The 11,816-nt window shown below is 44.7% G+C and overlaps 1 protein-coding gene across 2 annotated transcripts in view; it reads left to right on the plus strand.

Moving 5' to 3' along the window:
• Positions 1–11,418, plus strand: part of LOC138663522 (oocyte zinc finger protein XlCOF7.1-like) — a 30,800-nt gene extending 19,382 nt beyond the window's left edge. For both annotated transcript variants that reach the window (XM_069749761.1, XM_069749760.1), the window contains one exon: positions 10,388–11,418. In XM_069749761.1, the coding sequence (XP_069605862.1) occupies positions 10,388–11,238 (851 nt within the window). In that variant the 3' untranslated portion in view covers positions 11,239–11,418. The remainder of the gene's footprint in view (positions 1–10,387) is intronic.
• Positions 11,419–11,816: the final 398 nt, after the last annotated feature.

Below are 11,816 nucleotides of genomic sequence, written 5' to 3' on the forward strand. Positions count from 1 at the left end.
CTGTTCTCTGAACTCTTGGTTTGGAAAGAGGGGGCCAGCCAAACAGCATTCTAGAATCTGAAGAAGAGGCAGTATGCAGTGATGCCCAGCAGCTTTGTCTCTCTGAATCTGAAGAGGCAGGTGGGCCAGTGCCTCTGGTCAGCACACCTCAGTACGCATCTGATGATGAGACTCAGGTGACACTTTCTAGTGTGTACTGTGCTGCCGAGACTACCCAGGAGAAGCAGTTGTTGGAAGAGGGTAGTGTAGATGATGAGATCCTTGACCCATCATGGCGTGAGGTACAGGAAGGTGGTGGGAGCAGCTCTGAGGAAAGGATTCCCCGAACGGCCCAAAGAGGGAGGGGGAAGACTGCGTTGCCTGTAGCCTCCACTTCGGCACCCATTAGGAGCATGCCCCTTCCAAAAGCCAAAACGGGTGCTCCCAAGACTTGCAGTGCCTGGTCCTTTTTTGACACAGTTGCAGCTAACATTTGCTTAGTGAAATGCAAGCTGTGTCATCAGAAAGTCAAAAGAGGGAAAAGTGTCAGCAACCTCAATACCACAAATATGTGGAAACATGTGTGGACCAAGCACGCGGTGGAGTTTCAAAAACACACTGAAGACCTAGGCCAACCTACAGCGGCACCTACCACCTCTTCAGCTCGTGTTGGAGCCTCTTCCTCCAGCTCACACACAGCTGGTTCGGCTTCCTCACAGGATCGCCATGGAAGAACCTCTGGCATTGTTGTCCAGAGACCCAGTGTAATTCCACCCACAGCACCACGTTCCAAGTCATCTGCCCACTCACATTCCCAGCCCAGTCTACAGCCATCGGTAGCACAGGCATGGGAGAAAAGGCGGCCATTCTCGGCAAACCACCCACGAGCACAGGCTCTGAATGCTGGCATTGCAAAACTACTGTCCCTTGAAATGCTGTCATTCAGGCTGGTGGAGACTGACAGCTTCCATAACTTGATGGCATTGGCAGTCCCACAATACAACGTGCCCAGCCGCTTTTATTTCAGCAGGCAAACCGTCCCTGCCCTGCAAAAGCATGTGGAAGGAAACCTTAAACATGCGCTACTAAACGCCGTCAGTAGCAAGGTCCACCTCACCACCGATGCGTGGACCAGTCACCATGGACAGGGACGATACCTTTCCCTCACTGCCCATTGGGTCAATGTTGTGGAGCCGGGTACAGATCATGAGTGGCGCTCTACGTGTTCTGCCAACTCCAAGGATTACAGGAATCCAGTCTGTACACATTGACTCCTCATACTCCAGTTCCCCTGAAGCATCGCTGCAGGAGCCGTCACGGTCCACCTGGACCCGTGAACGCTTACCTGTTCCGACTGAAATGAGCACAGCCGTGGCCAAACTTCAACAGGCTGTATTGAAATTAATTTCTTTGGGGAATCGAAGCCACACAGCGCAGGAGCTCTGGAATGCCATCAAGCAGGAGAGCGACGTGTGGTTTGTGCCAGCGAATCTCCAGCCAGGCATGGTAGTGTGTGATAATGGCCGAAATCTGGTGGCAGCTCTGGGCCTAGGCAACCTCACTCACATCCCATGTCTGGCACATGTGCTCAACTTGGTCGTGCAGAGTTTTTTGAGGGACTATCCGGATCTTGATGCACTGCTGCACAAGGTCCACCTAGAGTGTGCTCACTTGCGGCGTTCCAGCATGGCAAGATCGTGCATTGCAGCTCTGCAGTGCCGATTCCGCCTTCCGGAACAACGTTACATATGTTGGAGCGGTTGTGTGAGCAGCAGCCAGCAGTAATGGAGTACCAGCTGCATCAGGCGCAAAGAAGTCACACTGCGCGCCGTTCAGACTTCACTACCCTGAAGGGGTAACTCGATTGGGTTGTCGATCGCTAAGGTTCCCAGTAGGGGAAACCAGCTTCTCCTTGGCCAGTATGGAACGATCAAGATGACCCTTGCTCGATCCTCCTTGATCTTTCATAGAACGGCTGGAATCAAAGCCAGGGGTGGAAAAGCATATGAGAGGGGTTCCACCCACCGCTGACTCAGTGCATCTACCCCGTCTGGAAGCTCCGAGGGGTTCAGAGAGAAGAACCTTGAGACCTTCGAGTTTCTTCTGTTTGCAAATAGGTCTATATTGGGGGTTCCCCACCAATGACATAACCTTAGGAAGATATTCTGATTCAGCTCCCATTCTGTTGGACTTGCCATCTGCTCAGATAGTCCACAATCACGTTCTGAGAACCCTCTAAGTGGATGGCCGTTATGGATATAACCGAGTCTTCTGCCCAGTTGAAAATCGTTTCCGCTAGATCCTGCAGTGGACGATATCTGGGGCCGCCCTGATGATTCAGGAATGAGACCGTTGTCACATTGTCAGAAAAATTTTTGACATGATGACCTGAGAGCGTGATCCGATTTAGCTTTAACGCTTCCCATACGGCATATAGTTCTCTGAAGTTGAAAGATCTGTTTCTGATACTTGCTGGCCACTTGCCCTGGAAGATTCTGCCCTGAAGATGGGCTCCCCAGCCCCATGCGCTGGCATCCATGGTGACCACTACGTAGGGGGAGGTGGACCATAAGACGCCCACCCTTAGGTTTTCTGCCTGTGTCCACCAGTGGAGAGATCTCTGAACAGGACCCGCCAGCTTCAAGGGGGCATCTATAGATGTCTGACGGCGATCCCAAACAGACAGGATTTGTCTCTGCAGGGGTCTTGAGTGTGACTGTGCCCATCTGACACAGGAAATACAGGCCGTCATCAGGCCTAGTACTTTCATTGCAATCCTTATGGAAATTTGATGTTCCAGTAGGTACCTGACTCGCATTCGAATTGTCTCTTGTTTGACCTCTGGTAGCAGGGATATTTTGCATCTGGAGTCCACACATACTCCCAGGAAGATCTTAATTTGATCTGGTATCAGGTCGGACTTCTGCCAGTTTATTACCCATCCTAGATGTCCCCTTACTGCAATCGTCCGAGTCCTCTGATCCTCTAGGATCTCCACTGAACCTGCCACAAGAAGAAAGTCGTCCAGGTACGGAATTATTATAACGCCTTGACTTCTCAAGAAGGCCACCATCTGATACCAGTTTTGTGAAAATACGAGGGGCAGATGCCAGCCCAAAGGGGAGGCCCTGAAACTGATAGTGTCAGGTCCAGGTTGGCAGTGCCACTGCAAACCTCAGAAGATTCTTTGATGAGGGATGCACCGGAACCTGATAGTAAGCACTTTTTAGGTTGAGTGTGCCCATCACGGCATTCTGATCTATCAGGTGAACTGCTGACCGGATAGATTCCATTCGGAACCTTTTGTATCTCTTAAAGTAGCTTTCCTGGTGGCCCTAACGTCAGCTCGTAGGATAGGTGACATCCAGGCATTATCCAGGCTTCCACCTTACACGTAACTTAGAGATGATAGAGTGATACTTTCCCCTGATCCAGCATATCTTTCTAAAGTAGTGTCTAGGTTCCATAGAACACAGGAGATAGTGCTTCCATCTTTCCTCCCTAATCCTATTAATGATAAAGAAACTACACACTTTAGACGTAAGAAGATGTATCCTAGAGTATCTAGCAGTGACTGATCCTTGGAAGATAGGACACGAATAGGGTGTTATCTATCAGGGTAGTAGGAAAGGTCATTGAGCATCAAAATCTACGCTAGCTAGGTGGATCAGGGAGGCTATTTCGCTGGCATACATCTCAAAGGGCAAGCCGGCGCCTGAAGGTCCAAGAGCGCATTCCACTAGAGCTATGGCTGCCTCGTGGGCGGATAGGTTAGAGGTGTCGATCGACCAAATATGTAAGGCTGCTACTTGGTCTTCTCCAAACACATTCTATAACCATTATAGATTAAACCTGGGTGCTTCCTCGGACCTCTCTTTTGGTGTAACGGTACTGCAAGCCGTAGTCCCTCCCTAAACAGTTACTCTCTGTAATTCTCTCAGTGGTGCTGTCATGGACGACTGATAAAGTCTTAGTTACTCACCGGTTAACGGTGTTTTTCGGAGTCCATGACAGCACCCGTACATACCCTCTCGTCTTCTTAAGTTCTGGGTGTACACCTCTTCCCTTTTTTTTTATATAATCCACTCGTGGTGAATAGTTAGCAGTAGTATCGTTGTATATAAATTATGCTGTTAACCTTGGTGGTCCTCTTGTGCTCTGTAAACCAACTGATGCGTGGGAGAGGTGCCGCCCTTATGTATCTGTAGGTTTCCTGTTTCTGAAGGGTGGATCCCCTCTCTCTGTGGTGCTGTCATGGACTCCGAAAAACACCGTTAACCGGTGAGTAACTAAGACTTTCCCAGTCATGTTGTTCAGATAATGTGGTAGGAGCACAGTATTAGCAACAAAAAATTAGATTTTGAACTCTGCACCACCTTTGCAAACAGCTGAATTTCAGCGACAGTAAATTCAAAGTTGAAATATGGCGTGCTGTATCGTGTTAGTCACAGAAAAAAAGAACGGAGTGTGGATGAGGCCTGTATGACAAAGAAGTTATGCTACAAACAATTTTAAAGTCAGAACCCTTACTGTATGACGTTAACAGAAGAATTTGTTTCTGGCCTCTGGATCAGGCCTCTACAGCTTAATTTCAACCCAAACAAATGACAAAGTGTGATACGGCGGGTTGTCTAACTTTTTGCAATGGACATATTATAAATTTTTTTTATAATGTGCCTTAGGTCTATAGACAGTTTTATTTCACCACAGCACTAAATGACAAGGTGGTATACAGCAGACTGTTTAATATTTTTTCACTAGCTAAATGTTAATTAGAATGCTATACTTGTGCATGGATCACAATAGAAGCAGTGCACAACATGTGACTTGCTGTCTTTCTTTGTGCACCTCAGTATGGCCAAAAACTAAAAAGGGCTGGAAGGTAAATTTAACAGCCACACTGGAGAGTAGCTACCTACAGTATCTGACTTATATACAACCACCTACCTAACTATCTAAAATGTGGATACAGCAGGCCGTTTCACATTTAGCTACAAAAAATATTATTTAGAATGCTATACTTGTGCACTGCTCCTATTGTGCTCCATGCACAACACACTTGTACAACATGGGCCCTGCTGACTTTGTCTGTGAACCTCAGTAATTCCAGAAGGTTAATTTTACAGCCAAACTGAACACTATCTGTTTAATATACAATCGCCTAACTAACTGGCTGAAATCTTGGTGTTAACTGTGGCAGTGTCAGGAGCAGCATCTCTGCACTGTTAGTGTCAAAATTGCGCTAAAAAAAAGTCTATTTATATGGAGAGGGACATGTGATTTGAGCAGCAATGACACAAGTCGTGGTGTCAGGACATTGTGGATGTTTCCTGCCCATTTGTTGGCTAGCTGCAATGTGCACACATAAAGTTAGGAAGAAAAAAAAAGAGACTGCTATGCTGTGCTTACAAGAACGCCGCGCTTCTGAGCTCTGCAAACCCCCTCCCCTCATCAAACACCTGCCAAATGCTCATGATGCACTACCATTATCATTGCTAACGTGCTGAAAATATTTTTGTGGCAACACAAATATTTTCCCGCATTTTTATAAGTCACAGATTCTTCCTAGTCATCTGCTGTGGCTGCTTTATCGATCGTCTTTTCCGGTCGTATCCCAATTGTGTGATCACCATTTTGCCTCTAGACCACAACATTCTGCTCCATATGGAAATGTTGAAATTACTTTGTGAAATTGTTAAATCCTTTTCTATAGAACTTACAACCTGGAGGATCCACCTCCCCCTGGGATTAGAAGACGCTGACCGTTACCTGCCGAGATCTGTAAACTAGAAAGCCAAATGACGTAGAAAATCACTTGAATAAAAAATTATGATGGGCCTGTAAGGCTAGGTTCCCATTGCGTTAATGGGACAGCGCTAACTGAGCGTTGCACGGCGAAATTAACGCCGTGCAACGCGTCCGTTAGCACACCCATTGGCAGCAATGTTAACGCGCATCGCTAGCACGTGCCATTTTCGGCACGCGCTAGCGATGTGCCGTTCTTTTGTGACGCGCCTCGGACGCTGCTTGCGTCCGTTCCCTGCTCTCGCAGATCGGGGATCTGCGCTAGCGGGGACGTTAAACGCGACTTCTGTGCTGCTGAATGTGCTCATATGGTCCCTACAAGACCAGGTCCAGTCTTTCTGGCCAAACGTCGCTTTTATGAACGACAACAGTAAATGTGCAGTCAGGGCCAAGTGTGAATTTCTGTACAATAACAGAGTTTCTCTTTGTCCTGACTTTTCAATTTCTTTTAAAACCTAACGACTAACATCAAAGAGGATTGTGATAAACGACATAAAAAAAATTACACTTGTCCCATGATATATCTCTAAGCAGTGCATGACTGATGGCTGTAATATACATTTATTTATAATTAGATGGTTATTACCTGCGCTGAAGAATGTTACTCCTACAAAGGAGTGTGTATGTAAATACCAGATTATCACCTGTACTGGGAAAAAAAATTATTTAAAAAATTCAATTCAGGGGGTTGAGTGCAGAGCTGACACTTAGAGGCTGTATTACTGTGTGCGGTACTAGTAACCGGGATTAATATCCTCCAATGCAAGAACAATTACGTATATGCAGTCGTGCACTTACTCTTTGTGAAGACGATGATACCCCGGAATAGCAAGATGTGTTAGTCCTCTTCAATGATAGTTAGGTGTAGTGGGCTCCGTAGTACAGGATCGCTTAGTTTGGGGGTTCCTGCGGGAACATTTTCCCCTAAAGGGCTCTCCTGCCTGGGCGTTCGGAGCTGAAAAAAAACGCCAGCCTCTAGCGTGCCCCGGCCGGAAGCGACGCCGAAGCAGTGGCGGAGTGTAGAGGGGGCGTGGCAGGTAGTGTGACGTCACAGCTAATGGGCGGGCGCATATGGGAATGCTAGAGGCTGGCGGTTCTTTTCAGCTCCGAGCACCAAGCCAGGAGAGCCCTTTTGGGGAAAACGTTTCCGCAGGAACCCCCAAACCTGTACTATGGAGCCCACTAACTATCCTTGAAGAGGACTAACACATGCTGCTATTCCGGGGTATCATCGTCTTCACAAAGAGTAAGTGCACGACTGCATATACGTAATTGTTCTTGCATTGGAGGATATTAATCCCGGTTACTAGTACTGCACACAGTAATTAATACAGCCTCTAAGTGTCAGCTCTGCACTTAACCCCCTGAATTGAATTTTTAATTTTTTTTTTTCCCCAGTACAGGTGATAATCTGGTATTTACATATACACTCCTTTGTAGGAGTAATATTCTTCAGCGCAGGTGGTAACCATCTAATTATACATTTGCATTTATAGACAGGGTGTTACACAGACCCTGCCATCTCACCAGCAGCTGTATCCTTATTTTTACCCTATTTTACCCCCAGCTCCCTCTCCCTAGTGCAATTTTAATCTACCCTATTTTTTTATCCAGTGAAGCGCTAGTGTGTACCCACTCATACATTTATTTATGCCTACAGAAAATGTTGGCATGACTCAAGCCCTGGTTTCATGGATTCACTCCACATCATAAATTCCATTATGTTTTCAATTCTAAGGAATTCAGATTACTGGACAATCTCTACTGAAATGGGGAGCACGAATACATTCTCTACTCTCATCTTTGACTACCTACCGTATATACTCGAGTATAAGCCACCCCCCCCTAATTTTGCCACAAAAAACTGGGAAAACTTATTGACTCTAATATAAGCCTATGGTGGAAAATACAGCAGCTACCGGTGAATTTCAAAAATAAAAATAGATGCTCCATACCGTTCCTTATGGCCCCATAGATGCTCCATATAAAGCTGTGCCATATATAATGCTCTGCACTGTTCATTATGGCCCCATAGACGCTCCATATAAAGCTGCGCAATATATAATGCTGCTGGTGCAATAAAAAAAAAAGACATACTCCCCTCTCTTGCTGCCCGCAGCTCCTCAGCGTCCTGTCTCGGCGTCTCTCCGCACTGACTGTTCAGGCAGAGGGCGGCGCGCAGATTAGTACGTCATCGCGCCCTCTGACCTGCACAGTCACTGCAAGAGGACGCTGAAGACGGAGCAGCGCCCGGCGGGTGGAACGTGGACAGGTAAATATGAGATACTTACCTGCTCCCGGCGTCCCTGGATCGTTATCCTGGACAGATGGTCTTCGGGTGCCGCAGCTTCTTCCTCTGTCAACGGTCACTGGCACCGCTCATTACAGGAATGAATATGCGGCTCCACCCCTATGGGAGTGGTGTCCATATTCATAACTTTAATGAGCGGGAGCATGTGACCGCTGAACAGAGTAAGAGCTGCGGCACCCGAAGACCATGGGACAAGCAGGGACAGCGACAGGAGCGCCGGGACTAGGTGAGTATATGACAGTCCTCTCTCCCCCTCACCCGCCAACCCCACCGCTGATCATGATTCGAGTATAAGCCGAGAAGGGCACTTTCAGCCCAAGAATTTGGGCTGAAAATCTCAGCTTATACTCAAGTATATACGGTAATATTTATTTTTGAAACTGATCTCACAGAAAATATTGGCCCTGCCCCTTACGATAATTTAGATTGCCAAGAACCACCAAGCCCCATACTGTAACTACTCCAGAGAGGTTTCACCACTAGTTACTCATTTTTTTACTGATGAAGATTGTTGAGTTTGTTCATTTCAGTAGATGTGTTACTGTCTATAGTCACAGTTTTTGACTACAGTAGTTAGTTCCCAAAATACTCGGATAACCAGTACCTGCAGCCAGTTTTGTGTTCCTAATCAGGGCTCATTTTTCAAATCTGACATGTGTCACTTTATATGGTTATAATTTTAGAATTCTTCACAAAATAGAAGCCTCATTTTTTCACTTTCACAAAGGGTAATACCAAACAGATCTCACAAATTATTTTACAACTTCTCTTGTATCCGACAATACCCTTAAACAGTTTACATTACTGTCTTCTGGGCACATTTCAAGATTGAGAAGGGAAGGAGCTCCATTTAGCTATTGGAATACTGATGTAACTGGAATAGCTTGCAGACACGATATATTAGGAGCAGTGTTTGCGGCCACTTGGCAGCTCAAAAGATGGCCACCACGAACAGGCTTGGCGCCATCTACTCCATTTTCCTGATCCCTGGGATTGTCTTGGGTCACCATTTAACACCTCTACATGGATCTGGACTGACACACAGACCCCTAGGCTTGGGTCACAGTGTTCGGTGGTGTGAAATGAGAAGAAAAATAGTCAGGTAGCTGGGTCAGAACCAGTAAGGCAGAGAAAATGCAAAATCAGAAGATGTAAGATTAGTCAGCAAACAGGCCGGGATCACAACAGGAAACAAATACACAAGCTGTGAGCTGAGCAAAGAGGACTGAACCAAAGGAGAACAAGGCTGTATCTGGCAGCTTCCTTCAATATGCTTCGAGCTTTTGTAGAATATGGTGCTATCCAATTGGCTGAATCAGGGAGCAGATTACTTCAGATGGACAGTACATACACCCATACTGCCAGACTGGATGGCACTACTTGTCTCAGGCACCCTAATCTTAGTGGATGAATCGAGCCTATGTCGTCCAGAGCTTCTGGTTCCAACATCTACTCCATTACCAGTGCCCCTTGCCATATGAATAAGGACTCGCCTGGTGACGTCATAGGAGCAGATCCCAGAAGAGATGTGACACACCATCTGCAGAAGCCCTAATATGAATAAATTTCAGAAAAGCAGAGCTGAAGAAATCCCCATATAATGACTCCATTTTGGAAATTATAACCCTCAGAGAACTAATCTATTGGAGTAGTGACTATTTTAGATTCTACACACTTTCTGGAAATTAGCACATGGTGTATGTGGGAGAAAAAAATTGCAAATATGCCATTTTATTACCCAACACATAGTGCTCTGATTCTGCTCCAGGAGAGACACACACACCATAAATTAAGTGGGTTCTTCTCACTATAGTAATGCCAAATACATGTGGTTTGGGCACACTGAAAGGCTCAGAAGCGAGGGGGAAATTTGACTTTGGCAGAGTGGTTATTGCTGTATTGGTTAACGGAAGCCATTTTGCTTTTAAAGAGCCTTTTGGGCCACTAATGTGGAGACCTGTTCTTCCTCTGGCAGTTGATGGACCTGAGTGGGGACTTGTTTTTTTGTTAGATGAATAGAAGTTTTTATTGGTATTATGTTCGTCAACCTAATGTTTCTTTGTGGCTTTTTATTCCATGTTTTGTAGGCAGAATGAACAAACAGTTAAATACCACGCTCCACTGGTTCATCATATGAGATTCTCTATTAGACTGTGAACTGTAATTGTCTTGGTGAAGAATTCAATATTTTTACATAACTTGCAATATTTGCAGACCGTTTAAGTAGAAATGTTAAATGACATTTAAGGATGTTATTATATTCAAAAAAAATAATTGGTTTATATCTTGCAGATGACTGTACCCAGAGATCAAAGGAACAGCTCACATCTTCAATTTTTAAATCAGATGATTTTGAGATCCCACTGGATACAATTGAAGTTAATGCCATTACTCCATATATACCATCATCCCTTCGCAGCAAAGATATCTCATCTGATCCTTTGAAGCAGGTCGTGTCTTCTGATTCATTAGTGACAACTAAGGAAAATCAGAGTCACAAAATAAGCAATAAAAACGGAAATACTCCTAAATCAAAGAAGCCATTTTCATGTCCAGAATATGGAAACAGTTTTCTCATCGAAAAGTCTTTTCTTAAACATCCAAAAATTCACACAGTGGAGAAAAGATTTTCTTGCTCCAAGTGTGGAAAATGTTTTAAATACAAATCACATCTTGTTATACACCAGAGAACCCACGCAGGGGAGAAATCTTTTTCATGTTCAGAATGTGGGAAAGGTTTTAAACAGAAATCCAATCTTGTTAGACACCAAAGAACCCACACAGGGGAGAAGCCTTATTCCTGTCCAAAATGTGGGAATTATTTTAGTGTGAAAAGCAGTCTTGTTAGACACCAAAAAACCCACACAGGGGAGAAACCTTTTTCATGTTCAGAATGTGGGAAAGGTTTTAAACAGAAATCCAATTTTGTTAGACACCAAAGAACCCACACAGGGGAGAAACCTTTTTCATGTTCAGAATGTGGGAAATGTTTTAACCATAAATCATCTTTGGTTAGGCACCAGAAAACTCACACAGGGCAAAATCCTTTTTCATGTTCGGAATGTGAGAAATGTTTTGTAAGGAAATCATATCTTCTTAGTCACCAAAAAATTCACACAGAGAAGCTTTTCTCATGTTCTTAATGTAGGAAATGTTTTACACTAAAATAACTCTTTAACATCAGAAAAGTCCCAAAGGGGGTGAAGCCTTTCATATTCAGAATGTTGTAAATGTTTTAACATAAAAATGTATTTTTTAAAGGGTTGTCCATTACTAGGACAACCCCATGTTTGGCCTATTTGAAATAAAAATATTCATACTCACTCACTTGCCGTGCCAGTTTCGTTCCAGTGGTCTTTGCACTCACGTTCCCGGGGCTCGTGAGGTTGTTACAAAATCAGCGCTGGCTTCACTGTTCCTGCCTTTGGATGTATTGAACATTAACAGGAAGCTAGGGCCACCGCTGCTCCCTGACTTTTATTGTTTGATATGTTCAAAAGTGGAGACAGTGAACCAAGTTTAAGAACGCACTTGCTTTCGAAACACATTTGGTATTTTATTAGTCTTTTCCCTATGATCTTTAAATACATTTTCCTACAGGTTTCAACCAAGAAATAAAAAAAAAAGCCTGTTTGATATGACTATATTTTAACTTTAAAAAAATAAAGAATTCATCATTTTAAACATGTCGTGGATTTGTAGAGTAGAAGCTGGATCAATC

This window comes from Ranitomeya imitator, chromosome 2 (assembly GCF_032444005.1).
Source record: "Ranitomeya imitator isolate aRanImi1 chromosome 2, aRanImi1.pri, whole genome shotgun sequence".
NCBI lineage: Eukaryota > Metazoa > Chordata > Amphibia > Anura > Dendrobatidae > Ranitomeya > Ranitomeya imitator.